The sequence below is a fragment of the Uranotaenia lowii genome, chromosome 2 (genome assembly GCF_029784155.1).
Source record: "Uranotaenia lowii strain MFRU-FL chromosome 2, ASM2978415v1, whole genome shotgun sequence".
NCBI lineage: Eukaryota > Metazoa > Arthropoda > Insecta > Diptera > Culicidae > Uranotaenia > Uranotaenia lowii.
Genome location: NC_073692.1, coordinates 30,044,077 through 30,068,063, shown reverse-complemented (window position 1 = coordinate 30,068,063; position 23,987 = coordinate 30,044,077). Strand labels below are relative to the sequence as shown.

At 39.8% G+C, this 23,987-nt stretch overlaps 6 protein-coding genes across 7 annotated transcripts in view; 4 read left to right on the top strand and 2 right to left on the bottom strand.

Moving 5' to 3' along the window:
- Window positions 1–1,430: 1,430 nt before the first annotated feature.
- On the top strand, window positions 1,431–2,590 carry LOC129747415 (uncharacterized). Its single transcript, XM_055741622.1, has 4 exons — window positions 1,431–1,470; window positions 1,524–1,608; window positions 1,670–1,739; window positions 1,860–2,590. The coding sequence occupies exon 4, from the start codon at window positions 1,871–1,873 to the stop codon at window positions 2,486–2,488; it is 618 nt and encodes a 205-aa protein (XP_055597597.1). The 5' UTR covers window positions 1,431–1,470; window positions 1,524–1,608; window positions 1,670–1,739; window positions 1,860–1,870; the 3' UTR covers window positions 2,489–2,590.
- Window positions 2,591–5,529: 2,939 nt separating this feature from the next.
- LOC129745744 (uncharacterized) lies at window positions 5,530–6,994 on the top strand. The gene is made up of 3 exons (XM_055739068.1): window positions 5,530–5,649; window positions 6,331–6,485; window positions 6,551–6,994. Coding segments are annotated over exons 1-3 (492 nt in total). The 5' UTR covers window positions 5,530–5,648; the 3' UTR covers window positions 6,887–6,994.
- Window positions 6,981–8,700, bottom strand: LOC129745743 (ribosome biogenesis protein WDR12 homolog). The gene is made up of 3 exons (XM_055739067.1): window positions 8,478–8,700; window positions 7,478–8,424; window positions 6,981–7,416 (listed from the first exon to the last, which is right to left on the bottom strand). Exons 1-3 carry the CDS (start codon window positions 8,543–8,545, stop codon window positions 7,136–7,138), a joined length of 1,296 nt encoding a protein of 431 aa, XP_055595042.1. The 5' UTR covers window positions 8,546–8,700; the 3' UTR covers window positions 6,981–7,135.
- A 171-nt stretch (window positions 8,701–8,871) lies between these two features.
- Window positions 8,872–13,228, top strand: LOC129745747 (A-kinase anchor protein 10, mitochondrial). Of its 2 annotated transcripts, XR_008737176.1 has the most exons (4): window positions 8,872–9,049; window positions 10,268–11,262; window positions 11,325–12,403; window positions 13,047–13,228. XR_008737176.1 is itself a non-coding variant. In XM_055739071.1 (3 exons), the coding sequence occupies exons 1-3, from the start codon at window positions 9,025–9,027 to the stop codon at window positions 12,342–12,344; spliced, it is 2,040 nt and encodes a 679-aa protein (XP_055595046.1). In that variant the 5' UTR covers window positions 8,872–9,024; the 3' UTR covers window positions 12,345–13,228. The 2 variants fall into 2 exon arrangements, 1 of the variants encoding a protein (XP_055595046.1); XM_055739071.1 differs by having other exon boundaries at window positions 11,325–13,228.
- A 389-nt stretch (window positions 13,229–13,617) lies between these two features.
- LOC129745748 (protein wntless) lies at window positions 13,618–16,426 on the bottom strand. The gene is made up of 4 exons (XM_055739072.1): window positions 15,978–16,426; window positions 14,450–15,492; window positions 13,999–14,383; window positions 13,618–13,936 (listed from the first exon to the last, which is right to left on the bottom strand). Exons 1-4 carry the CDS (start codon window positions 16,081–16,083, stop codon window positions 13,830–13,832), a joined length of 1,641 nt encoding a protein of 546 aa, XP_055595047.1. The 5' UTR covers window positions 16,084–16,426; the 3' UTR covers window positions 13,618–13,829.
- A 6,910-nt stretch (window positions 16,427–23,336) lies between these two features.
- Window positions 23,337–23,987, top strand: part of LOC129747234 (MKRN2 opposite strand protein) — a 44,683-nt gene continuing 44,032 nt past the window's right edge. The window contains exons 1-2 of the mRNA XM_055741331.1: window positions 23,337–23,490; window positions 23,560–23,639. The gene's annotated coding sequence lies outside the window, so the exon portion shown is untranslated. The remainder of the gene's footprint in view (window positions 23,491–23,559; window positions 23,640–23,987) is intronic.

Genomic DNA, 23,987 nt, shown 5'->3' with positions numbered 1-23,987 from the left:
TCCATGAAACAAACTTAGACCCAAACGAAATAACACTGCAATTCGCCGACGATTTTTTCAAATTAGTTCGACTTAAAAATGAAAAACGAGCTATAGAAAAAATGCAACAACAAATTGATGTTTTTGTTAGGAAAGCCTCAGAACTAGGACTAGTCATTAATTGCGCAAAAACAAAAGCAATGATATTCAAAAACAGTGATAAAACTTTAAATCTTAAGATAAATGGTGAGTTATTGGAAACGGTCAGAAAATACAAGTACCTGGGCATAACATTAGATCAACCACTAAAATATGGCACACATGTGAAAACAATAATTGAAAAAGTACATGAAAGACAGAACATGCTTAAAATTATTGGAACCATCAAAAAGGGAGCTACCCCCCGGGTAATGATGTTATACCATAAAGCTCTATATGGGAATTTTTTAAACTATGGATCAACAATTTACGGAGGAACAAATAAAACTTACATCAATAAACTAGAAATCACAAACAGACAATGCCTTCGAATCGCCACTGGCTGTACCAAATCGACGCCTGTAAACACTTTGGCAGCAATAGCAGGAGAAGGTCCATTATACATGAAAAGAGAATACCTGGCAAAAAAACGAATAATGCATCATATCTATAGGAACGATCTTATTGCACAACAACTACAATCGTTAGAAAATCCAACAGGAAATTTAGAAAAAAGATATACTTTTATAGAACAAATGTTCTTCAAATATGCAGACGAATTCCAACAACTATACGTTCAGCGCAGCACAAATAATCAAGTAATTACAGTATCAGTTCAGGATCAAATAATAAACACACAAATACGAAAAAAACAACAGACAGCAGATGTTATGAGGAAAGAAGTTATGAACATGCTCAATACACAATACCCATGCTATAATTTAATTTATACGGATGCATCTAAAAGTGAGAATAAATGTGGAATAGGAGTTTTTGAAATATACAACAATAAAGAAATCAGCATACAGTTGGCAAATGAAGTTTCAATAACTACAGCTGAGTTGATTGCCATCAATGTTGCATTTGATTTAAATCAATTTTAAATGTACCTTAAAATAGATATGATACGAGCGTATGGCAACATCTTTTTGACAAAAACCCACAACTCATCACAAACATAATAAGAGTGCAGCGCTTCAACTCGAAAAATCCCAGACTGCAAAATTTTGGAGCAATTTCGGCTGTTCGTTGACAGAACTTCTCGAAGCGAAGCAGTTTTCCGAACTGGGAATTGTCAGTTTTGCTTTCGTTTCGGAAAGTTGGCAGCAGCGAAGTGAAAAAACGTTCAGCCGCGACAGTCCGAGCGTTGACGTGCCAAAAAGTTCCGGTTTCAAAAAAGGTGGTGAGAGCGCGAGTGAAAAAAAAAAATAGCCTTGATATTGGCTGAGTTGCTGATAAGCAGTTTCCCGGGGAAGAAAAGCACCGTACTTGCTGCGCAACCTCCTGGAAGAGGTAAGCTATTCGGGTTCGAGTAAGAGTCCATCTAAAAAGAACTCAATCCACAGAATCTTCGACTGCCACATCCGGTCAGCAAAGGCAGGACTTTGGAAGCAGAATCCGGTTTTACGAGATCTTAGCAACCCGGAGAACGTAAGAAAATCGTGACAATAGAAATTGGAAGAAAATAATTTCTCTTTCAACTCCACACTAGCTACGGAACCATACCGTTCTTTCCGGAGAATTACAGCATCTGCTGAGGGAAAAACCAAAAGGGTCAATTCGTAAGTACCCTCTCAGCAAGCAAGCTAAATGAAAATTTATAAAATGCTCTCACTACCAGGACCCTTTTTTTTAAATACCTCTTCATCACCACCCACGTGTGCAAAATTGCGACGCCCCAGCAGCCGGAAGCATGGTCACCATTGTGTGTTGTATTGGGCGAATCCAGTGGCCGTACGGCTACCAGAAAGAGAACGTGGAACCCTTTTGTGATCTTGGTCGTCACCAGCTGTGGCCGGATGACGGTCTATCGACAACAGAACGTCCAGCTACTGGCACGCTTCGTCAACAAAATCAGGCTTCGCCAGCAGTCGCGATAGGTTCCGGTGGAACCATTGGAAGCTCCAGGCACGCTCAAGAATGGACACCAGCGAGGACGGCAAACACGGCAGGGTTGTGTTTTCCCGTAAGCGGCTTAAGACGCGCCCAAGCGGTGGTCTATCGACAAAAGGAAACACGACAGCGTCGTGTGAAGTTATCAACAGCAGCAACTGCACCCGGATCCAAGTATTGGCAAAATCATCTAGTGCCGTGGTGTGGTGGAAATACAACAATCCGTTCCGCCGGGCCGGAGTATCTTTTACGGCAACACAGCTTCGAGAAATCTGATCCCGAAACGACATCCGGCACGGCATTGTCGTGCTTCGCCATCGGACAGCAGCCGCACCCCAAGTGCGTTGGAAGCGCTGCACCGGCCTCCGAGCAACAACAACTACAGCAGCAGCAGGGCCAGTCGGGAGTCGAGCCGTAAGTGATATTTTGATACCACACTACACTCCAAGGAAAGTAACTGGAATAATCGGGAGTCTGGGTGGGGAAAGTAAAATGTTGCCAATATAGAAAATTAACATTATTTTATCGATATTTTTATTTTGTGGCGATGACCATGAGAAACTTCTGTAACATCAAAACAGCACTGGAAGCCATCGAGCCGGATAACACAAACAGAAATTTGATCCTGACAGACTCCCAAGCATCATGTATGATTTTAAAAAAACACCTAGAAACGAATGAGTTTGATGAACTGACTTTTAAAATATTAACTCTTGCTGAGTTAAAAAAGACGACGATACAGTGGATCCCTGCACACATCCAAATCAACGGAAATGAAAAGGCAGACTACTTAGCAAAGCAAGGATTATCAAGCCCATGTGTGATGATAAACAAATTTCGCTTAAGTGATAAAACACTCAAAACGAAACAAGATTGGTTCACTTCAATTAACGAATGGTATAAAGAATATACCAACATCACGAATAAAGGAACGAAGTTCTATCGATTTCAATCTGCTTTTCACGAAAAACCATGGTATTGGAATACCAAATTGAATAATATTCAAGTTCGAACAATGAATCGACTGTTAAGTGGTCACGATTTCTCACCTTACTGGCTTGGTATTATGAGAGTACGTGACACATCGAGTTGTGAACTATGTGAAGTACCCTTCACCAGCGAACACGCCATTTTAAGCTGCATAAACTACAATCACTTACGAAACTATTACGATTGGGAAAAATTCAGCAATCTTCTCGAACTTATTCGAGACTTCGACGAAAAAAGAATGAAAGAAGTTTTAAGTTTTCTAGAAAAAGCAAAGTTCAAAATCTAGAAACAAAATTGGCAACACTTACTCGAGTTAAAACCGTGCAAGTTAAAATCAAATGAAAAGTGGTGTTATAGAGTTCCATTCTCTGGCCAAAATAAACTAAAACGAAGAAGAAGAAGAAGAAGTATTAAAGTGTTGATTTGAATCGAAGTGAACTGAAAAGAAAGTGATGGACGAGCAGATTCTTTGGTGAAATTAAAAATGGCAGTCGAAAATTAGAAGCAACTTGTGATTTTTTTTTTTTTTGTGGTTGCTTGATTTGAAATATTCCGGCGGATACCGGATGGTTAATAGTGCTCATCATAGTTCGGCGGATACCGACTATGGATTAAGAGTAAATTCCGGCGGATACCGGATAGCTAATAAGCCATAGTTTGCTAAGTACGGCGGATACCGACTTAAGCATGAAAATTTCCGGCGGATACCGGATGATAGGCTGTTAGTGCTCATCATAGTTCGACGGATACCGACTATGGATTAAGAGCAAATTCCGGCGGATACCGGATGGCTAACAGTGCTAATCATAGTTCGGCGGATACCGACTATGGATTAGGAGTAAATTCCGGCGGATACCGGATGGCTAAAAAGCCATAGTTTGCTAAGTTCGGCGGATACCGACTTAGGCATGAAAATTTCCGGCGGATACCGGATGATAGGCTGTTAGTGCTCATTATAGTTCGGCGGATACCGACTATGGAATAAGAGAAAATACCGGCGGATACCGGTAAGAGAGAATCAACAGTTCGGCGAATACCGACTTCGAAAAAAGCCGGCGGATACCGGTGAATGAGTTTCAATAGTTCGGCGGATACCGACTTTGAATGAAGAACAAATAAATCGATGAATCCGTAATAATGTTTTTGTTGTTGGGTGTATATCACTATGAATTGAAAATTCCGGCGGATACCGGACAATAAGTCTTAATAGCTCGGTGGATAGCAATTCATGTATTGAAAAATGCTCAGAAAAATGGTGGAAAGAAAAGAACAGTTTGTCATGTAGAATAAAACCAGATGTTAAGTTACCGAGGAATTATTTTTTGAAATGCAACCTGAAAAAAAAATGGAAAAAAAAGAACCTTGATGGAAAGAAAGTACATCAATCAAACCATTGAATTCTTGTCAAGTTGATTCGAATAATTCAAGACTACTGATCAAAAAATCCCGGCGGATACCGGTTCATTGTAAACTTTTTTTAGTTTCATTGAGGTGAAACCAAAAATGATGTTTCGGTAGATGCCGTAGAGTGCGAAATTGATGATGAATAGTTTGGTGAATAGATAAAACATTCAACTCTAAAAAATATATAATTTGAAAGGAATGTGGCCGTGGAATATCGATTTCCTTTTTATTCGTCGCTTCACTCAGAAAAGTATGTATAAAAAGCCGATGTTTTGACTCCTCAGCTATTGATAATTTAAGCTGAAGATCCTGCGAGAGGAATTTGAGAAAAGACAAAAAAGAGATGTGTCTGATTAAGTCACAACACAGCTGTACTATAAATTTAAAATGTGACTATGATTTGAAGTATTTGGGAGTGTGGGATCTTAGTCTTGCTTGTGAATCTGAGAAGTGAATTGAATTTGAAATTTTCCACACACGGGTGTATTTGTCAATACGAAATTTAAAAAATATGATTGAGTGAACTACGGAATTAATCTGGAAATAGCTTTGTAAGGTAAGGATTACGAATGAACAGTGAACTCATTATCTTAGGAGAAATAGCTAGCACTGGATTGGAGCATTAATAAAAATCATAAAAGGAAGGGAGAGAGAGTGCATGAGAAGATTCATTTAAAAAACGATCAGGTATGAGGTCTACGGCACGTTTCCCGAACAGAACAAAGTGTTGTTTCGAGCTATAGTAAACAGACTTAACAAAATACATTAGCAATGTCCTGTTGTTATTCAATATGAATTGAGTGAAATAAAATATGATGTTTGAATTTTTTTTTATGGAGTAGAAGAAGGATGTGAGATATGAGTGATGAAATCATATCATACATATATTCTTTAAGTTGAACAATGCAACTGGCAGCTCTGTTTGCCAGCATGGTAATATCTGTCATTGTTCACATCTGTCTCGCTCTGACCATCTCCTTCTCGCCAATGTGCTTTGCGCCACGGCTTTGACGTTCGTTCGTCGGTCGCTCGACTCAACCCGTCGTCCTTTTTCGCCGCCAACCACACAACAGACAAGACGCTGTTCGAACGGAGGATTTCAGTCCGTCGCACCGATCTGCCTCCCCGGAACCGGTTCCACAATAAATACCATCCAATGTGCGCCGCACCCGCACCTTAGTAAAAGTACGAACCTCATTAAGTCTGTTCAATGGAGTTAGGTCGAAACGGGTCAAAATAATAGTTTCAACTTGCTCCATAGAACAACTACCTCACTTGTTTCGACCAAAATATTGGCTCGTTGAACATCTACCAGTTGACAGGAACCAGTTGAAACCGATTTTTACCAACCATTGAACGAAGCTATTAATTACCATAATCATTGATCATCAATCATCATCTGACATGGGCACATGGCTTTTGCAAACATGCTATAAATAAATATCGCATAGTTTTTCTCATAGTGTATCCCTATAAGAATCGAAGGTTTCTCGAATTCATAGATCCGAAGATACAACACATATTCATATCTGACAAACTGTAAATTGTTCAATAATCAATGCGCCAAATAAATGGAACCAAAATCGATTACAAAAATGTTAATTAAATCATTCGATTCAGTTTTGGTAAACCGCATCATAGATCTAACCTACAACTTTCGGTCTAATTTTTCTAAGGATAAAGTAGGTCGATCGACGCGGTTCAACTTTATGGCACAACCGACAAAGTAAATCGAAGCAAATTCTTATAGGGTTGTTATTGTTTTGAGTTCATAAAGTGCCTTGCATGCCTCAAAAGTGCAGCAAAGAATTCTATATTATTTATTTCTTAATAAAACATCTACAAGACTTTTCACCTAACAAGCAGTGATGGAAAACGGAAGTACCGCAAACCGGGAATCGCCACAGCAAATAGTTTGTCGCTTCTGTTTGCGACACAATCCTCAAATGACTCCGCTCGGAGCAATCCACAGTCGACAGAGCACGTTTCTCGAGAAAGTCTACCAGTGCACTCAAATCAACGTGATTAACTATGAAATATTTTGTTCACTATCAGAGTTTCCAACATATTATTTGAACTTTTGCAGATCATAGACCTGGATGAATTGCACACCTGGGTTTGCGAAGGTTGTTCACAGAATATCGAAAAGTTCTACTGCTTTCGAAAAATGCTGCAGCAAAACCTGGTCGATTTCAACGAACGTTTTCGGGCGGAACAAAAGGACAACAGCTCGGAGGAGGACTGGAAGGACCAACAGCTGCTGGAAGTGTTGTACAATGACTTCAGCGATTGGGACGATTGTTACGAAATCGGCCAGTCGGATTCGGAATTCGAACCGGTGGGTCGAAGCTGGACCCAACCGAACAGCAGCATCGTTGTCGAGGACGAATCGGAAATGGACAGCGAAACCAGTTCTCTTTAGTTGATGTTGTAGCTTTGTTAGAAAATGTATAATATTAAGTGTTTTTGCGATGGACCGTTCGAAAAACAATGCATGAATTACAAAGATTTACTAATTCTGTAAACATCATTTAAGTGTAATTTTATTTGTCACCTCCTAAACATTTGCACAAGCGAGTATCATTCCTGTTGTGAGGGAATACTCGTTATTTCAGTTGTAACAATAAACGGTTTGAAAATTCTCTGGCGCGATTCGCTAGAATTAGAACGCTCACGATCTTTCTCCGATGGCTATTTTGGATTTGAAAACACGAACCGAATTGTCGGAGCCACCGGATAGAATGTAACGGGGGTTGCTCCAGTCGCAGGCCAGCACCTTATCTTCGTGTCCAATTAACTCGAAAATGGGAGCCCTTGGACTGCGGTAGTCCCACAATTTCACGCAATTATCGTACGCTCCCGACACGAACAAATACTCGTTGATAGTGCTCCAGCATACCGATTGGACCCATTGAGTGTGCCCGAGGAACGTGCTTTTGACGATGGTACCCTCTGAAAATAGATATTAGTATTAGATGACAATTATGGATATTTCAGACCCTCAAAGACTCACGATTAGATTTAGGGTCGTATAGCCGCAAATTTTTATCCGGCGACGCAGCAATGATCAACCCATTCAGAGGAGAATAGCTCAAATCGAAAAACGACTTATGTCCAGCGATTTCTGACTTGACCCCGTTGAGTGCTAGATCCCAAATTTTGATGGTGTGATCCCAGGAAGAAGTTATAATTGTGCTATCGTCCATCCACTGCACCCCGGAAACGCATTCTCGATGGCCGGCCAGAGTCAAAATCGGTGTTCGAGCACTACCCTGATCAAGTTTCTGTCGTTTGCTGGTAGATGGTTGTTCCGATTGCTGATCTCCATCCGTGCTACGGATATCGGTGGACCAAACCTTCAGCATAGTATCCCAGCTACCGGTGGCGATTCGGGTCTTACTTTTGTTTGCCGCTATACAATCTACACCCCGTTCATGTCCCTTGCACACCTGAACGCATTCGACCGAATTGCTGGCCACATTCCATTCCCAAAGCATAACGCTTTGATCCTGGGAAGCGCTTGCGAAAACTCCCTTCTCTTCGTCCAACGAAATCCACGTAACTCCTTTGACTGGTGCTACATGACCCGGAATAGTAAGCTTATGCTTGCCTTTCGTGGTCCAAATGTTCAACGTGTTGTCATAACACCCGGTGAGAATCCACTTCTCGCTAGCTTCCACTGCCGAAACCCAATCGTCATGCAGCAGACAATCTTGTGGTTCCGGTGCTGGGTATCGTTCGACATATTCCAATTCAACCGTATCTTCAAAGGAAATCTCCCGTTCCTTCAAGTGTTGTCCAAGCGGAATCTTGACGAATTCACCATTGAGCAGGAAATCAAATTCAACTTTACCGGCTTCCGGATTACCGGAATCCTTTAGTAAAGTATTTATCAGCACGTTTAGCTCCTTGCTACTCACATTGGCTCTAATGGAAATTGGCGCATCTGGAACAGCAAATCTGCAGAAATCCAAAATGTATTTTTTTTTTAAACAGGCATGGTTCGTACTCACTGTGTATGCTTGGTTGTGAGATGCAGCTGAAGCTGTCCCTCAGATTTTCCGGTGATTTTAAGCGACATCTTCGCTTCTTGGGTCTCACTTTTGTTAGTTGAACTAGAAATCGTAAAAACAGAATAAAACTCTCCGGTTTCACTTGTATTACCAATAAAATTGGTATTTATCCGGCAATTTTTGCTAATAATAACCAAAACACGCGCATCAACCACGCTGAAACTTTTTGTTTTGAAGTTTTTGACAAATTGAAATTTTTCATATACTGTTTTTCTACCCCGAAATTTTTCACCATTCTAGTTTCCTACCCTCCGAGTTGTTTTCGTTTCTTTTTTTTCTGTCCTCTCTCTCCAGCAACGATCATCGTCGTCATCATCATCAATAAAACAAGACGAAGAAAAATCTCTGTGGTCGCAGGAAATAAAAGTGATACCGAGTTTTTCTACCAAAATCAGTGCAAAACATGTAAATTACTGTTCGGAAACGCTCTCAAACGGTAGCGCACATAGTTGCCTCGATCCGGTCGGTGAAATTCGCTGCTTCCAAGATGTTGCAGTTCCTGAAAAAGACTGGTAAAATTTTTGCATCACGGGTTGGTTTGGTGGCCGCATTCCATGTATACACATTCGCATTCTTTGCAATAAGTCGTCATCATCATCAGAGATGGTGCGGAATAGAGATAGGCATTATGGATCAAAATGTTGACGCAAGTTAAATATTTTTAATTTTGAAAGAATTTATAAAATATAAAACAATCCTTACACGGTTAAACAAATGTTTGACTCGATTAACATTAAATTTCATTTTTATTTCTCCAGAAATTATGGTAATTGTATGGTGCTCGGTTGAGAAGGCATTGAAGGTTGAGGCATTCTGAAAAATAGTAGGCTAGTTAGGAAGAACGAGAAGTACCGACTTCTCCTTTTTTGGGTTAAGGGATGAATTATCCTAAGGATGAAAATCCTGAAAAAAAAATTAAAAAAAGACTCCTCCTTTTATGTATGAATCTGAAAAATAACCTCATTCCCCAGATTCAACACATTTTTAGTTTGCAACTGATTTGTTTAAATAAAAAGTATTGTGCAAAAGTTGTATCAGTACAAATTAAACTGTTCAATACAATTTTACGATACATTAATCAGAACACCTGTCTTTCAGGCATTTAGGTAGTTTTTGATCAAAAGTAATAGCGATGTCAGTTAATTTTTATTAACAGATGTCGCAATCATAAAGCAATATTAAAAGTCATGCTCCAGCTCCAGTATGTCTGACATGCATCAAAAGTCTCTCTTAGAATTTTTGAAGAAATGTAGAATTTATGAAACTTTTAAAAAAATATAATTTGCTAGTATGAGTGCCAGCCATAATGCTGGTAAACAAGTTTAAAATCCCAGATAAAAAAAAACAATCATGTCCGCATAATCTCAAACGGTCACTAATGCCATCTATGATCAAATGTGCACGAATCACGAATCAGGTCTTAAATCTCATGTCTCAGGAGGTCTAAGTTCTAATCTTCCAAGCCTCAGCCTTAGATTGTATAAACTTCAAAAATTCTAAGTATTTTCCGTTGAAAATAAATATTAAATATTTTCCACTCAGATACCTTTTTTTCGCTTACGACACAGACCATCAGACCACAGACAATCAAGTATTTTTATGTAGGAGAACATCGAGTGAATCGTGTAATCCTAATTTTTGAAACACAGTCTCGAGCCTTCTAAAAAAAGCTTTAAATAACGAGAAAATACTAATATTTATCTCTGTTACTTCTGTAATCATATTCATAGGCTCCTCTCGGAAGAAGTCCAACGAAAACGCCAAGGCCGCAGGGCAAAAAGAAAGCGGTAAATCGCAGAATACCGATGTCACCGATGGATTCGTCGAACCGGCTAACGATGAGGAAGCACTCATCGAGGCCGAACAGTATTGGTTGGAACGTTGGCAGAACGCTCCCGAGATTAGGTCCAGATTGTCCCGCAGTTTGCTAGACATACTTTCGGAGCAGAGCTGCTTGAGCTTCTTTGTGCAGTTTTTGGAAACAAAAGATTCCCTTCAGCTGGTGAAATTTTGGTTAGAAGTAGAAAGTTTTAAGGCCGCAGCCAGCGAAAGCAGCAAGTTGGACATTCGCAACGGCCTCACCAAGCTACCTAATCACCGAGGCCTTAGCCGAAGTATTTCATCCGATGGGTATGATACTTTGTCATACTTTAGTTTAGATTGTGACTCGATATCTACATTCTCTGAAACTACTTTTGAAGAGTCTGGTACAGTCACGCACACTACAAATTCAGACGACGGTGAGGGGGGTTGTCGTACTTCGGGTAGTTGCACACCTATTCCAACGCCCTTAGAAGTTGTCATAGAGGAAGAAAAAAAGACAGGTACAAATGAAGATTCAAATCCGACAATGAAGCACTGCGACCTCACGATGCGCCAATCACTCACCGATGACGAAAAAACGCAGATCTGTGAGTCCAATAAACTGAAAATGGTAGAGGGTACTGAATCGCACATTCCTGTTAGCACCGGTAAAGAAAGTAATTTTAACTCGTTGCTTAATTCGGATGCAGTCCGAATTTACCGAAAATATCTGATGAGCAGCTCCGCTCACTATATCGAAGTGCCGGCCACGATTCTATCAAATGTTTCTCTAGCCCTGTGTGGTGGAACCTGTAGCGAACAGATATTTGACGATGCCCAACATTTTCTCCTAGAGGTGCTTGAAAAAGACTACTTGGCTGCCTTCCTGGAAAGTAATTTCTACTGTAAATATACATTTGAGGTATTTAGTTGGATGATTTTTGTTTAAACAAAAGTTGTTAATTTTATTTACTATTATTTCAGGTACTTTCAAGTGATAACCTCTCATTAAAGGATATCCTGTGCAGTGAAATGGCTTTGTTTTACTTTATGGAATACCTCGAGCAGAAAAACAAACGACACTATCTTGAATTTTACATTTCAGCAGGTCATTTTTGCAAGGGCTCCGACCAAGATCATCAAGCCCAAGCCGATGCGGTGGTATTATATCAGAAGTATTTTTCCCTCCAGGCTACCTGCTCTTTGAATCTCAGCGACAAAACTCGATTCATAATCGAGGAACTGATCTGTTCACAGGAAGCTGTCACCATTAAGACCAGCTTCCGTTTACCTTCCAGGATAATCGAACGTTTTCTGGATAAACGATACTTTAAGGATTTTCTGAAATCCGAGCTTTACTCAAAGTATTTGTCCGAATTGATGGGTACAATTAAAACTACCCCGATGGGAGAATCACCTGGCAGCACCCTGGGAATTGTAACCGGGCGTAAGCAGTCCTTCACATTGGAGAGAGATAACTCATCATCTAAGCAAAAACGTGGCCATCGAAAGACGTTCTCCGACGTGACGAGCGAGAGCACCAACCGCTTGAAACAGACTACTTTTGTGTCGTCCCAAAACACACTGCTGGCAATGTCTGACGCTACCTTGCACCGGAAACGAATAAATACGGTACCAACTGGTACTCAGCCTGGCAATCCGGGCAGTAAAGATATGATGCATATCGATTCCAAACAGCTTTATAACCCGGACTTGTTGTGGCGGAGAAATTCGGCTTCTGTTGGCCTAACCTTTGGAAGGGTGAATGCATTAGGGCGGTACGAGCGAGATTTTGATATGGCTGAAGCTCCCCAGGATGAGGATCGATGGAGTCGTACTCGATTGAAGAAAGCAATGCGACGATTGGTTAATCTACCGGAGGATAAAGCACAGGAAGAGTTGGCCTGGCAGGTCGCAGAGATGATTGTCAAAGACATCACTAGTGTGACCATGAACGATGGAGAACAGCCCGAAGCAACAGAAGAACCTGAGCAACTGACGTGACTTGAGGCATCCTTCCCGAACGGAATGGCTGGCAGGCTGGAACATTCAACAAATGAAAAGTACGTATTATTACGATTATTGTTAACTCTCCATAGATGCATCGTCTTCGCTGACGATTGTGAACTATCGTTTGTTTTATCCGACCATGATTATTTTCACCGGAACTGTTTCATTATTGTTCAGATTTTATAAAAGCGTTTTTTCGTTATCCCGTTTTAAGAAAAATATTACGGATCAGCAATATTCAAACTTCCTTAAATAACCTATTTATTTAACCCATTTTATACACGTTTCGTTTCTCTCTTATCGAAACTAGAAATTAATCCGAAACAGTATGGTGCTTGAAATACTATTAACGTAAATAGATTAGTCGATCCACCTAGCAATATCCCTTGCAGATTCAACGAAAACTTGTATTCAACTTTGAAAAAATCGTAGAGTTCATTCATATGTTCCACAAATTGTGTTTCTTGGTACAAAATTCTTAGACGAAATGGTAGAAAAACTTATTAACGTCAAATTAAACTGGTTTAATTTAGTTTAGAATACATTCAACAAATCTGTATTCCGTTCAAATCAGCTTTTCTCTTTACAAATTAGAACAACCAACAAACAAAAAAGTGCAAATTTATGTTCACATTCGGAGTAGGTTCAGTCAAATTGTAAAATTGTCAATGATTATGATTAGATCAATTATTTTAGACTGAGACACAAGACGTTCAGAAACTGTATAGGACTCGAATGGTGGCAAATATTTTAAAAGCGCGCGGTAATTCAAAATTAACGTAAGTCCGACGTTACTAATTTGTTTCTTCGGAACTTCTAGAGAACACACACACACCGCAGATAATGGATAGGATCTACAGAAATATAACTCAATTACTCTTGGACAATGGCCTTTAAGATTGTGCCGTAGTTATATCACAAATCCACATGGGAGACTGTTTAAAGTTGACGCATTGTCGGGGAGTTTATTCAAGGATTTCTTTCGTACAAAACAATGCAATAGGGAGTTAGAGAGCGACATTCAAAAAACAGTTGTCTATTTATCGATTTATGAATCTAATGTAGATGATTATCATCAATACAGTAGGTGAAAGAATGTGATTCTACAATCTACAGATCGTTGCCTAATTTAACACGATTATTAATTAAGTTTGTTTATAAATATGACACCGAATAATACTGAATATGTCTTACCCTACAGATTACACTTTTGTTGAATGGAATTTTCCTCTCATTTGCATTGCAGGAGATGTGACAAAATTGTTGGCCAAACTATTACTAGCCAACACATTCAACGTTGGTATATTTTGAGATATATGAATTCTGTATACTGCAATGATAATCAACTGATAAACATCAATTTTCCACTTGAAATTCTGTATTGAAGAGACAAAAACGACGACGAAAGTTGCTTAAATCACTCTGAAAAATGTTATATGCTTATCATGGAAGGTATACGTTATACTAACACAAGATATTTTAGTCTAAAGCTGTTTTGCGAGCGAACTGCGTCAAGGACGAAATTTCACTCGGGTTAGAGTCTGATGGCAGATTACTGAATTCGATTTCCTCGCTGATGATATTTTCTGGAAAACGAAAAAAGAATTTTTAAACGAAAAAAGTCTTACAGAAGAATTATCAACCCTACCAGTTGTTTCATTGGCTGGCCATTTCTTGTGGCTCGGGGCGTACAGTACAATCAGGGCAAAGATGTACAAATTCCACATGCCGTAGACACCGGTGAAGAACGCCGAAGTGTACTCGAGATCGATGGATTCGTCCCACTTCCAGCGGCCTTCCGAAACCTGACCGATAATGAAGCCAATCACCGTGAGGGCGGCACAGAGCAGAGTGGCCAGCATGAGAAACTGGAACCGATAGATGATCCCCTCGTAGTGCAGCCGGCGAGCCGAGGACATCGACGGCAGAGAAGTTCGTTTGATATTGATGTTGCAGAACACTTTCCAGACCATGTAGCACAGGAAAAGAAAGTACAAACTAGCCGAAATTCCTGCCAAGATGATGAACGCGAGCTGAAAAATAGATTGGTGTATATTTAAATTTTCAGAATACAGAACTTAATATGCAAGGTAACTTACGGCAACATTCGATCCAATCCGTGAAACCCAGATGGAATAGAATGGATTTCTCAACTGAACACCTCTCTCGCACATGTCAAACAAAAACAGGGAAACGCAACCAACGGCCACGGCGCTTAAATGTTTCCAGTATGATTTGAGAGTAGATTTTTCGCCGGTTTCCTGAATCAGCATGTGCTCCCCGGCGAAAACTAGCCAGAAGGAAAGCAAACACGCGTAGAATACGCCTTGCCGAATGTCACTCAGTAGCAGCATGAACGGCATATCGAAAACCAGAGTGAGATATTCCAAGGGGAGATTCAGGAATGTGAGAGCACTTCCAAGCGCCAGCAGCATATACTCCAGAAGAGCGGGTTTCCGTTGAAGCAAATGGACTCGTTGCCAGAACCATGCCATGATAATGATGATAAACGGCAAGAAGACCGTTTTAAGAGAGACCCACACCTTGGTGAAACCACCGTTCTGATAAATGACCGACAAATGCAAATCTTGAATGTGCCCAATTTCCAAGTTCATTTTCAACTCGCTGTCCACCGGTATGCGCACATTGAGAAGATAGAAATCATGATGCAGCGAACCCAATTCAAACAGTGGGATAGCTTCGCAGTTGTACAGATACTCATCGGCAACATTGTCAGCACCGCAGTCCAGGTCTCGTTTTTCTAGCGAAGATGCCAGATATTTCCAGTTCTGATCGGGATCGCCCTTGTTCCGATACGCCAACCGGGCATCGATACTCAATTGGGTGTGCGGTTTCAGCAGAATGTTCTTATCGTATGCGATGTCGGTTTGGAGCACCCCGATCAGATTCTGCTGCCAACGGGAATAGTCCAGCTGGCGGCCCTCGCGTGGCAACGGCATTTGAAAAACGAACACAATCTGATTCGCCATCTTCAGGTCGTGGTTCTCGATGTCAATGTGTTCCAACATTTGGCAATGGTCTTCTCCTCGCGAGTATAGCCATATCGATGTATCGTTATGCGACCCGGGAACGTCCTTGCAAATGGTACCGAGAATCGTCTGGACACTTGAGGGTACAGGGGCTGAAAAAAAATAATCATGACCCTCTGATGAAAAATGCAGCTGAAAATCTAAATCTAAAATCATTCCATTTTTAACTATTGGATCTTCTACGGAATAAAAACTGTCATTTTTTTTAATTCTTTTCCGTACTAAAAGTGTAATTGTAACATATTTAAAACATCATTTTAACGTTCAAGTAGGCATCGAAAAGGTTTCAGTTTAAATGCAGTCAAAATGCACCAATGAAACAAGCATCTTAAAATATGCATCATTCTGTAGTGCGAAGCGCAGCCAAGAGCACATTCGTTTTCACTAACAAATTCACCACCCACACCGAAGGGTAATAAATATATGGCCATAAAGTAAACAATGCGTCGAGACGCCATTTTTTCTCATCCAAAAACGCATAGCTGGAAAAACTTTTTGCTTCGGTATTTTTCTGTTAAAAATTGCTGTGCAAACCGAATGAGGAACTGTATCCTAATTCCTTAACTACAATACTTACCCACAAGACCACCCAACAAGAAGCTGAACACTTGAAGCACCAGTAAACAGGACACCAGAATGCTGAGCTTCTTGCCGCTTAGATTTTCAAGAATGGTTCCAGTCATCCTGCTTTCGGGGCACCCGGGTAGGGTTAATACCTTATCCCAGAACCAACAATCGACCGGTTTACTTCCGTTCACGTCGCGAAGTCACTCCGTTATCAAACGTGTCGTCGGATACCTCTTCAACTTCACTGTATTAGCTGTTGTTGCAACGCAGCATTTCACTCCATTAGCTGCCCGTCCACCGATGAATGGGCGGCTTCTTTGTCTGGCTTGGTCGGCAGACTTGACTGGATTCTAAATGTATGTGGATTGTGCTTTTGATGATCTGCTCTTCCCTTCGTTCTTTTTTGCTTGCCTTTGACGGGTTTGCGCGTCTGCCTGGCATCGACCGACCGGGGTAGTGCTTTACAGTAGAGTGTAAATTATTGGACCTTTAACTGGCTTCGACCATTGAACTATGATATGTCCATAAAATATTAAAATATCTTTTATATTTCAGCAGTGGGAGCGATAGCACATAGGAGAAGCATTTAATTTAACTGACATGAAATTCTACTACACTAACTCATCGTGCTGATTTCCGTTATATTTTGAAACCCATGCTTAAATCGTTGTATGACGGTAAAAAAAACGATAGCCCATACCTGAAAATACCTTCGATGAAACTGATCAGAACCTTATCATGCGGTAAGCATTATTTTATTTTTTTTTACGTTCCAAGCGCGAATATAACCTTCTTTCAGGAAATTGGTAAACATGTGCTGGGGACCATGCCAACTCAACATGGAATAGATCATTTCTAAGACGTATTCGAATACAAGTTGAAATCGGTGAGTATTTTTTTATCCACCTTTATTACATCTATGTACATCTCGATTTTCAATTTCAATTTCCGTGAGTACACAGTTTTGGAGATCATGTACATTATAGCAAATTTTGACATCATTAAGCTATCAATGATGTCAAAATTTTCAAAACAAAACTTTTGAAAAAAAAAAAAGATTGCTAAACGAGGTATAATTTAGGTATCGCAGAAGCGAAAAACTCCAGATATCTAATAATCTAATAATCTAATAAGTTAATTGTCTATTAAAAACCTTCAATTTGAATAAACTAGTAGTAGTACTGTCGACAATATCTGCAGTCTCATACGTCTCAAGTGACATGTCTAATTATCTCAAGTTTAAGAGCTTCGGAATAAGCACGAGTTTTCAAACCGTTTTTCGCCAATAGCATGGCTTTTTTACACAGTACGTAAAAAAAAAATAATAATAATACTCCTAGTTTATTTATGTGATCCTTGGGATTCTATCATTTCACATTCCACTTATTAAAATTTCCCTACTGTGACTGAAACAACTTTGATGGTTCATTGATTGAAATGTGCGGTTCTACAACTCTTTTTTACGTTTCTTGTGGTCTTTCAATGGGTTTCCCGTTCCTTCACTCCCGTTCCCTTTCCCGTTTCAATCCAAGACAAGGGAATGCATTGAAAGAGGGTCAAACGCCGAGAAGCCGCCGTTGTGCTTTTTTTTGTGATTGATCGGTGACAGAAAGCCTATGACAAATCTCCCTCATCCTGCATGAAGCTTGAATAGTACACTGGTTAAAATGCCGACTGACAAGACCGCTATGATTTATAATTTGAGTTCGATTCTCACTACGGCTAATTTTTATTTTCTTGTTTCTGGGATGAATTATCCAATAGGAAGGAAATCCCATAAATGTTTTTCTTGTTTCGCTTGAATGTCGTGGTCATCATTTTGGTTGGGAGCCGAGTCCTTATGCCAGTTACGGGTTTTCGAACATACCGTTTTCGGCACAGTGCACATTTCAGCGCATTTTCGGCACAGAGATATGCTAAATAGGCATTGGATTTTTGCAACTTCTTCTATGGGTGTACGAGTAAAGCAATGAGAAGTATAATATCAGCTTAATTGAGATCAGGCAAAAAAAAAGGTCACCGCCTCCGAAAACCGCTATCGAGACTTTTTCACACATTTTTTTTTTTCAAAATCTTCCAGGCTTTTAGCTTAGCTTAGCTTAGCTTAGCTTGATTGACTACTCACATCCACCTTAAAATATGGAACCCGAAAATGCTTAGTTTTTATTTAATTGTTTTTAGTTTGTTATATTGACATTTAACATTTCTTTTATTGAAATAACATCAACGCATTTCGAACTCCATAATCGCAGGCGTGGCTTAGTAGAATGGCTTAGTAGAATGATTGACCGAGGCCATCAATTTTGATCAGAGGTCAAAAGAATGGTGTCTGGGATTGACAACACATTCACAATGTCCAAAACTGATGCTCTCTCTTTAAACATCAATTACGGCGCCGGACACGTCCTAGTAGTCAATGGATAGGTATGAAAAAAGAGAAAGGGATGAAAGAAAAAAAATTGTGCATTAGGACCGAGGTTACCTCTGCATCCTAGCAAATAAATTTGTTTGGGAGATTGGGTAAAAGGATTTGATCTGGAGACACTTTTGACTGTGCTGTGATCTTGAAGAATATATTCCTGCACTTCTTTGTGTAGAACGCACGAACTTTTTTTTATATTTTATCAATTAAAACTTATTAACAGATGATTTTCTTTCTAACTAAAAATTTGGTTAAACGAATCTTTAAAATATTAGAAGCAATGGGTATTATTTGCAATATTTTGAAAAATATAATTTGTTTTAACCTTTTTTTTAACAAAAATATTGTTATTTTTGTAGTTAACAGAAGGTACTGTCCATAATCCCTGGATAATATCATGATTTGCTCAATACTTTTTTCAAATAGCCTCCGATGTTATGCATGAAAAACAGAAATAATAACTTATTTATAGATTCAATTTGAAATATTTAATAAAATAATGCCGAGTGAAAAAAACCTGATTGGAATAAAGCAGCTTTTGAACACGCAAAAAAACTATTCATCATTCAATAACAAATCAGTTATCAAAACATACCTGACAGCTCAACTAAAATTCGATTTCTCAAGAAAATAGAGATGAAATGGATACATCTATTACTGAAATTTCAAAACTGAAGTTGATATATAAATTGTTTAAAACATTAAAAATCTTTTGAAATCAGTTAAAATTGTTTTTTCAAAATCTTCCAGGCTTTTTTTTGAAAAACAAAAAAAGTGTGGAAGATTTTGAAAAAAATGTGCAAAAAAGTCTCTAGTTGACAACTCTGCCTGAGACCTGAAATCTGAGACCTAAGTTCTAAGATCTAAGAATTGAAACCTGCCACATTAAAACTTAGACATGACACTTGAGAAATTAGATCAGAGACCTTATTATTTAAGCCTGAGTAAGACCTAAAGGGGAAAAAAAGGGAGGAGGAAGACCGGACCACGGTCGGAGTAGAATGTCCTTTCGGCGGGGGGCATTCGAGTAGTGTGCGTCCGATCCTAGCAGTAAAGCATACAAAGATAAGACTCTACCTTCTGCGTATGCCGAGCTGTTTAGGTACGTCGCGATCGTTGTGTAGGATACCTCCACCGCCGCGGAGTATCTGAGTAAAACGCGCTCCCTACGAGGGAAGCAGCGGGGATAAGACTATACCTTCTTCGCAGTCGAACTCGCAGGGGGAAGAGTATTTACGTCGCGAAATGCTCTCGGGTAGGGTGACTTCACGTCGTCAGCGGGTGAGTCACCTGAGTAGGTGTAGGATGAATTCTTCGCCGGGAATCATCCGAGTAGTCTTTCGTAAAGCCCCGGACGTGTGCTGTGACAGGCGCGTGTCCAGGATAAGCTGCTCTCGAGCGGCACACGGACGGGCAAAGAGGAGAGAGCCTCGAGACAAGCCAGGCGGAGCCAAGATCTCGAGTCGTTAGAGGAGAGGTCATTGGTCTCTTGCAGTGGTCTCGAACAGAGGTGGAGCGCACGATTTTCGTGGGAACCAAGCTAGTCTCGAGTTGCGAGTAAAGGCCGGATCTCAAGTCGTTAGAGGAGAGGTCCTTAGTCTTGAATCGTAACAAGAGACAGGGTATATATGCTGGAGTTTGACTCGAACTGGAGTTTGCGCGGACTTGGTCTCCCATCTCTGGTGTAGCCTTCGTTGCAGATCCGGATGGGAATTATGGCCAGAGGCCCCAGGTGGACTTTATGGCGTAAGGGTACTTAGTATCATGAGTCGTCCAATTGCACCCATGGACCCAGAGTAGCATACTGGAGGGACTCGGTCGCTCGCCGTACCTTGGAATGCAATTCGTTAAAAGGATTTACCACCTGGGTAATCAACTAATAAAAAAATGGAAATTTCGACCTGGTTCATGACACAATAGACATAAGACGTGAGAAGTATGAAATAGTAAATACGTGAGACGTGGGACGTGGGACATTAGAAGTGAGACGTGAAACGTAAAGAGTGAGTCGTGAAAAGCAAGACGAAAGACGTGTGAAGTGGGATGTGAGGAGTGAGACGTAAGACGTGAGAAATTGGATGTGGGTAAAGAGAAATGAGACGTGAGAAATGAGATTAAAGGACTGAGCAAGGAGTGAGATTTAAGAAAATTAAGGAGTAAGAAATGAGACCTGAGATGTGAGTCGTGGGACGTGAGAACTAAGATTAGACGTGAGAAGTGAGGTTTGAGAAGTAATACGTGGGCAGTAAGATGTGAGAAGTGAAATGTGAGAAGTGATATGTGAGAAGTATGACGTAAGACCTGAGAAGTACGAAGTGGAACGTGAGAAATGAGACGGGAGGAGTGGAACGCGAAACATGGGACGTAATTTTGTAATTTATTACTTAACTTAAACGTAGCTTATCAGTTACAGTGAACTAATAGTTCATTCAGGTTAAGGAAAACAAATGAGAAGTTAGAAATGACACCGGTTGCAGGCCTTTATTTTCCTGCCTTATTTTTCACGTTTCACGTGAGAAAATGCAGATGCAGAAAAGCGACATAACAGCTACCTGAATAAAACCACTTTGACTGTTGATTGGCTTAGGAGTAGCGTTTTTACACAAGTTTTTGCTTTAACATTTTTTTCCTCATTATCTTAAAAAATCTTTAAAAAAAGGGAAACACGTAGTTGATAACTTCAGCTTGCTTATGAACTGAGCGGATTTTTTTTCGAGCATTTAATAGCTATTCTACAGCTTTTTTCTAAAGCATTGTTTCTCGATGATTTGTCTTCGATTTTGAATAACGTAAATATAAAGGCAGAGGAACATTGTCTGAGAACCATATTTCAGTTTTAAATTTGTTTTACAGATCGGTTGAGATACAAGGGTGATACAGCCATTTTACTTAGAGCTCCTTGACACTGCTAGAATTTCAAGGGGTAAAAAGATGTAAGACGGAAGAGGGTTCAATGTTAAGGTTTTTTTTTTATTTTCCGTTTTTCGTCTCACGACGTAACATGATGAACATGGGATCATGATGGTTCATCAAGTTATTGCAATGCTAGCGATCGCTAATCACATCCGTTAAATGTTATGTAAAATTAAGCATACTCTAATTGAAAGTGGTCCACCTTTCCCATCAGTCAATGTAAAGGTTCCAATTTTTCATCTTTTCCCATAAAGGGTGTCCACGATGAAATTGCCACACACAAAATTTATTCGCAAAATTCGAGTTTTCATCCGATTGCCATCAAATTTCCAGGGATTGAAAAATAATTAATAAACTTCATTTTGCCATTTTACTTCTATTTTATTTACAGTCCATACGCAAATGCCCGCACCTTGGCCATAAGATTCTGCACAACCTGTGAATCAACCGTTTTTTGCATGTAAACTCATACTTTCTTCAGTTCCTCACCTGTCTTCACTACCTTAGGTCGTTTAAGAAGGTGCTGCTTCATAATCGCTCAGTATTTCTCGATGAGGCGGAGCTCCGGTGTGTTGGGAGTGTTGAACATTTTCGGCACGAAATTGACCTCATTGTCCGCATACCACTTCAGGACATCCTTGGAGTAGTGGCATGAGGCCAAATCCGGCTGGATGATTGTTGGGACGTTGTGGGCCTTCAAGAGACGAAGCAGCCGCTCCTGGAGGCACTCTTTCATGGAAACCTGTCCGTTCATCGTGTCCTGGGTCACGAAAGGTGCATTCCGCTTCCCGCACGTGCAGATGGCTTGCCAAACCAGGAATTCTTCGCAAATTTGGACACCTTCTGAGTGCGGACATGCTCCGGAACGCTGAACTTATCCTTGGCCGTGAAAAACAGGTTGCCAGGGATCTGTTTGTAGTCGGCCTTCACATATATTCATTCAACTCAGGTTCTAAAGCATAGTTAGCTAGTGTAGAGCAAAGGCGGGACAATTCATAGGAGCTTTTCATCAACATGCCCTCTAGCCTAAAATTTCAACACCTATCAAGCTTTTTCCTATAGGCGCACTAATGCCTGTCTATACACCTTTCTTTCATATTTCTATAAAAAATAAAATTCTCTCTAGTTTTCATTCCGCCGAGCATGCCACCTAAAATTATAATGATTTTTGGTGTTGTACGAAATACTTGTTTCTTCACTTTTGGGCTTCCGGTGGTCAATCGTTCCTCGAACCGCTTAATCAACGACACCATGGAATTCGCGATTCCCAACGTTTAAGCGATGGAACGATGCGAGAGACCCTTGTTCTTGTGATGAATGCACAATACTTTATCTCGAACGAGCTGTTCTTTCGACTCCATTTCCGCGAGTTTCAATCACAGGACTTTCAAATTGGCAGGATGTAAACAATGCACTATGAACTGAATCCTTCCAAAGTTTCATTAAATTCTACCCAACGGTTAAAAAGTTAGAGCTATTTTATAGTGTGGCAATTTCATCTTGGACACCCTTTATTCACGCTTGAAGAAGTTGAAGCTTTCTTCAAGCGTGAATGTTGGAAATGATGAAAAATGGTACATAAATGGATGGTAACAAATGAAATTTATAAAAAATCCACCACTTTTTTATGATTTCTGCGAAAGTTGACGTCCATTTTCATACAAAATCAAACTAAAAAAAAATTTAAACACTGATGTATTTCGAAACAATGTCTACCAGGTTTAAACTAAAAATTAGCTAAACTTTGCTTATACGTTAGCTTAATGAAAATTTAGCGAAAAAAAGCTAAATGGCCGACCAAAAGTTAGCAGACCGATTTGCAATCAAGTAGCTGATGAGCGATTTTATGCCACTGATGCAGTCGCTTTTTTTCGCGTTGGCACAGGTAATTTTCTTACCGGGCTATCCCATGATGATTCCCATACTTTGATGTGCGGCGTCTCTCATAAACACAAATACCCACCCACTTCCCTATACGTGTCTCGAATGTTTTTTTTTTGTTATTTTATTTACCTGAGCTGTGTTGTGGTTCATTCTCAGTAGTGCAGAGTGACAACGACCTAGGTTGGGTAAATTCCTCAGTAGAAATTCAATCATTCATCCACGAATTTCGGCATCAGAATTAATTTGACGTAGAGGTACATGATGAGAGGGTTTACAGTTAGGCGTTAACTCGTTTGGAGGATTGGTAAGAAATTCAAAATATTATATCATAGTCAATGGAAACTAAACATAAGATTAACAATATTCTTTTTAGGCGATTAGTGGTACGGGTGGTAGTTATGAGCTGTTGGAAGATTTGACGATTTGGAATACATAATCACATCGCTATTAAAAGTAAGTAGTTAAACTTTAAGGGTACTGTTTAGTTTTCTAGTTACCTTGAGATGAGTTAGTTGCCCTATTTTAACAAACACTGATTCTGGGACCTCCGAGTGCAATAGATGATTCTAACAAATCGATCCAAGTAATGTCATTCGTTCCTCAGAAAATTTATAGTCATTTTCATCGCTATTTCATATTATTAAATTTTATTCAAAGACTACAAAACGTTAATATTTGAAATCTTCCCAAAAGGCTTGATTTAAGAAGATGAAGAATTCAAGATAATAGAAACTGTCTTCGTTAGACTCTACGATTGTTGGGGTATTATTTTTAAAATTGAAATAAAACACTATTTCGGGG

Coding starts and splice junctions, on each gene's coding strand:
- LOC129747415 (XM_055741622.1), top strand. CDS start 1,871: ATGGTCACCATTGTGTGTTGTATTGGGCGAATCCAGTGGCCGTACGGC.
- LOC129745743 (XM_055739067.1), bottom strand. CDS start 8,545: ATGTCGCTTAAAATCACCGGAAAATCTGAGGGACAGCTTCAGCTGCAT. Junction 8,425..8,477: donor CTCACAACCAAGCATACACA/GTGAGTACGAAC, acceptor GGATTTCTGCAG/ATTTGCTGTTCCAGATGCGC. Junction 7,417..7,477: donor ATACGACCCTAAATCTAATC/GTGAGTCTTTGA, acceptor ATCTATTTTCAG/AGGGTACCATCGTCAAAAGC.
- LOC129745747 (XM_055739071.1), top strand. CDS start 9,025: ATGTTGCAGTTCCTGAAAAAGACTG. Junction 9,050..10,267: donor GCAGTTCCTGAAAAAGACTG/GTAAAATTTTTG, acceptor TCATATTCATAG/GCTCCTCTCGGAAGAAGTCC. Junction 11,263..11,324: donor ACTGTAAATATACATTTGAG/GTATTTAGTTGG, acceptor CTATTATTTCAG/GTACTTTCAAGTGATAACCT.
- LOC129745744 (XM_055739068.1), top strand. Junction 6,486..6,550: donor ACCAGTGCACTCAAATCAAC/GTGATTAACTAT, acceptor GAACTTTTGCAG/ATCATAGACCTGGATGAATT.
- LOC129745748 (XM_055739072.1), bottom strand. CDS start 16,083: ATGACTGGAACCATTCTTGAAAATCTAAGCGGCAAGAAGCTCAGCATT. Junction 15,493..15,977: donor CTTGTTGGGTGGTCTTGTGG/GTAAGTATTGTA, acceptor ATTTTTTTTCAG/CCCCTGTACCCTCAAGTGTC. Junction 14,384..14,449: donor GGATTGGATCGAATGTTGCC/GTAAGTTACCTT, acceptor TCTATTTTTCAG/CTCGCGTTCATCATCTTGGC.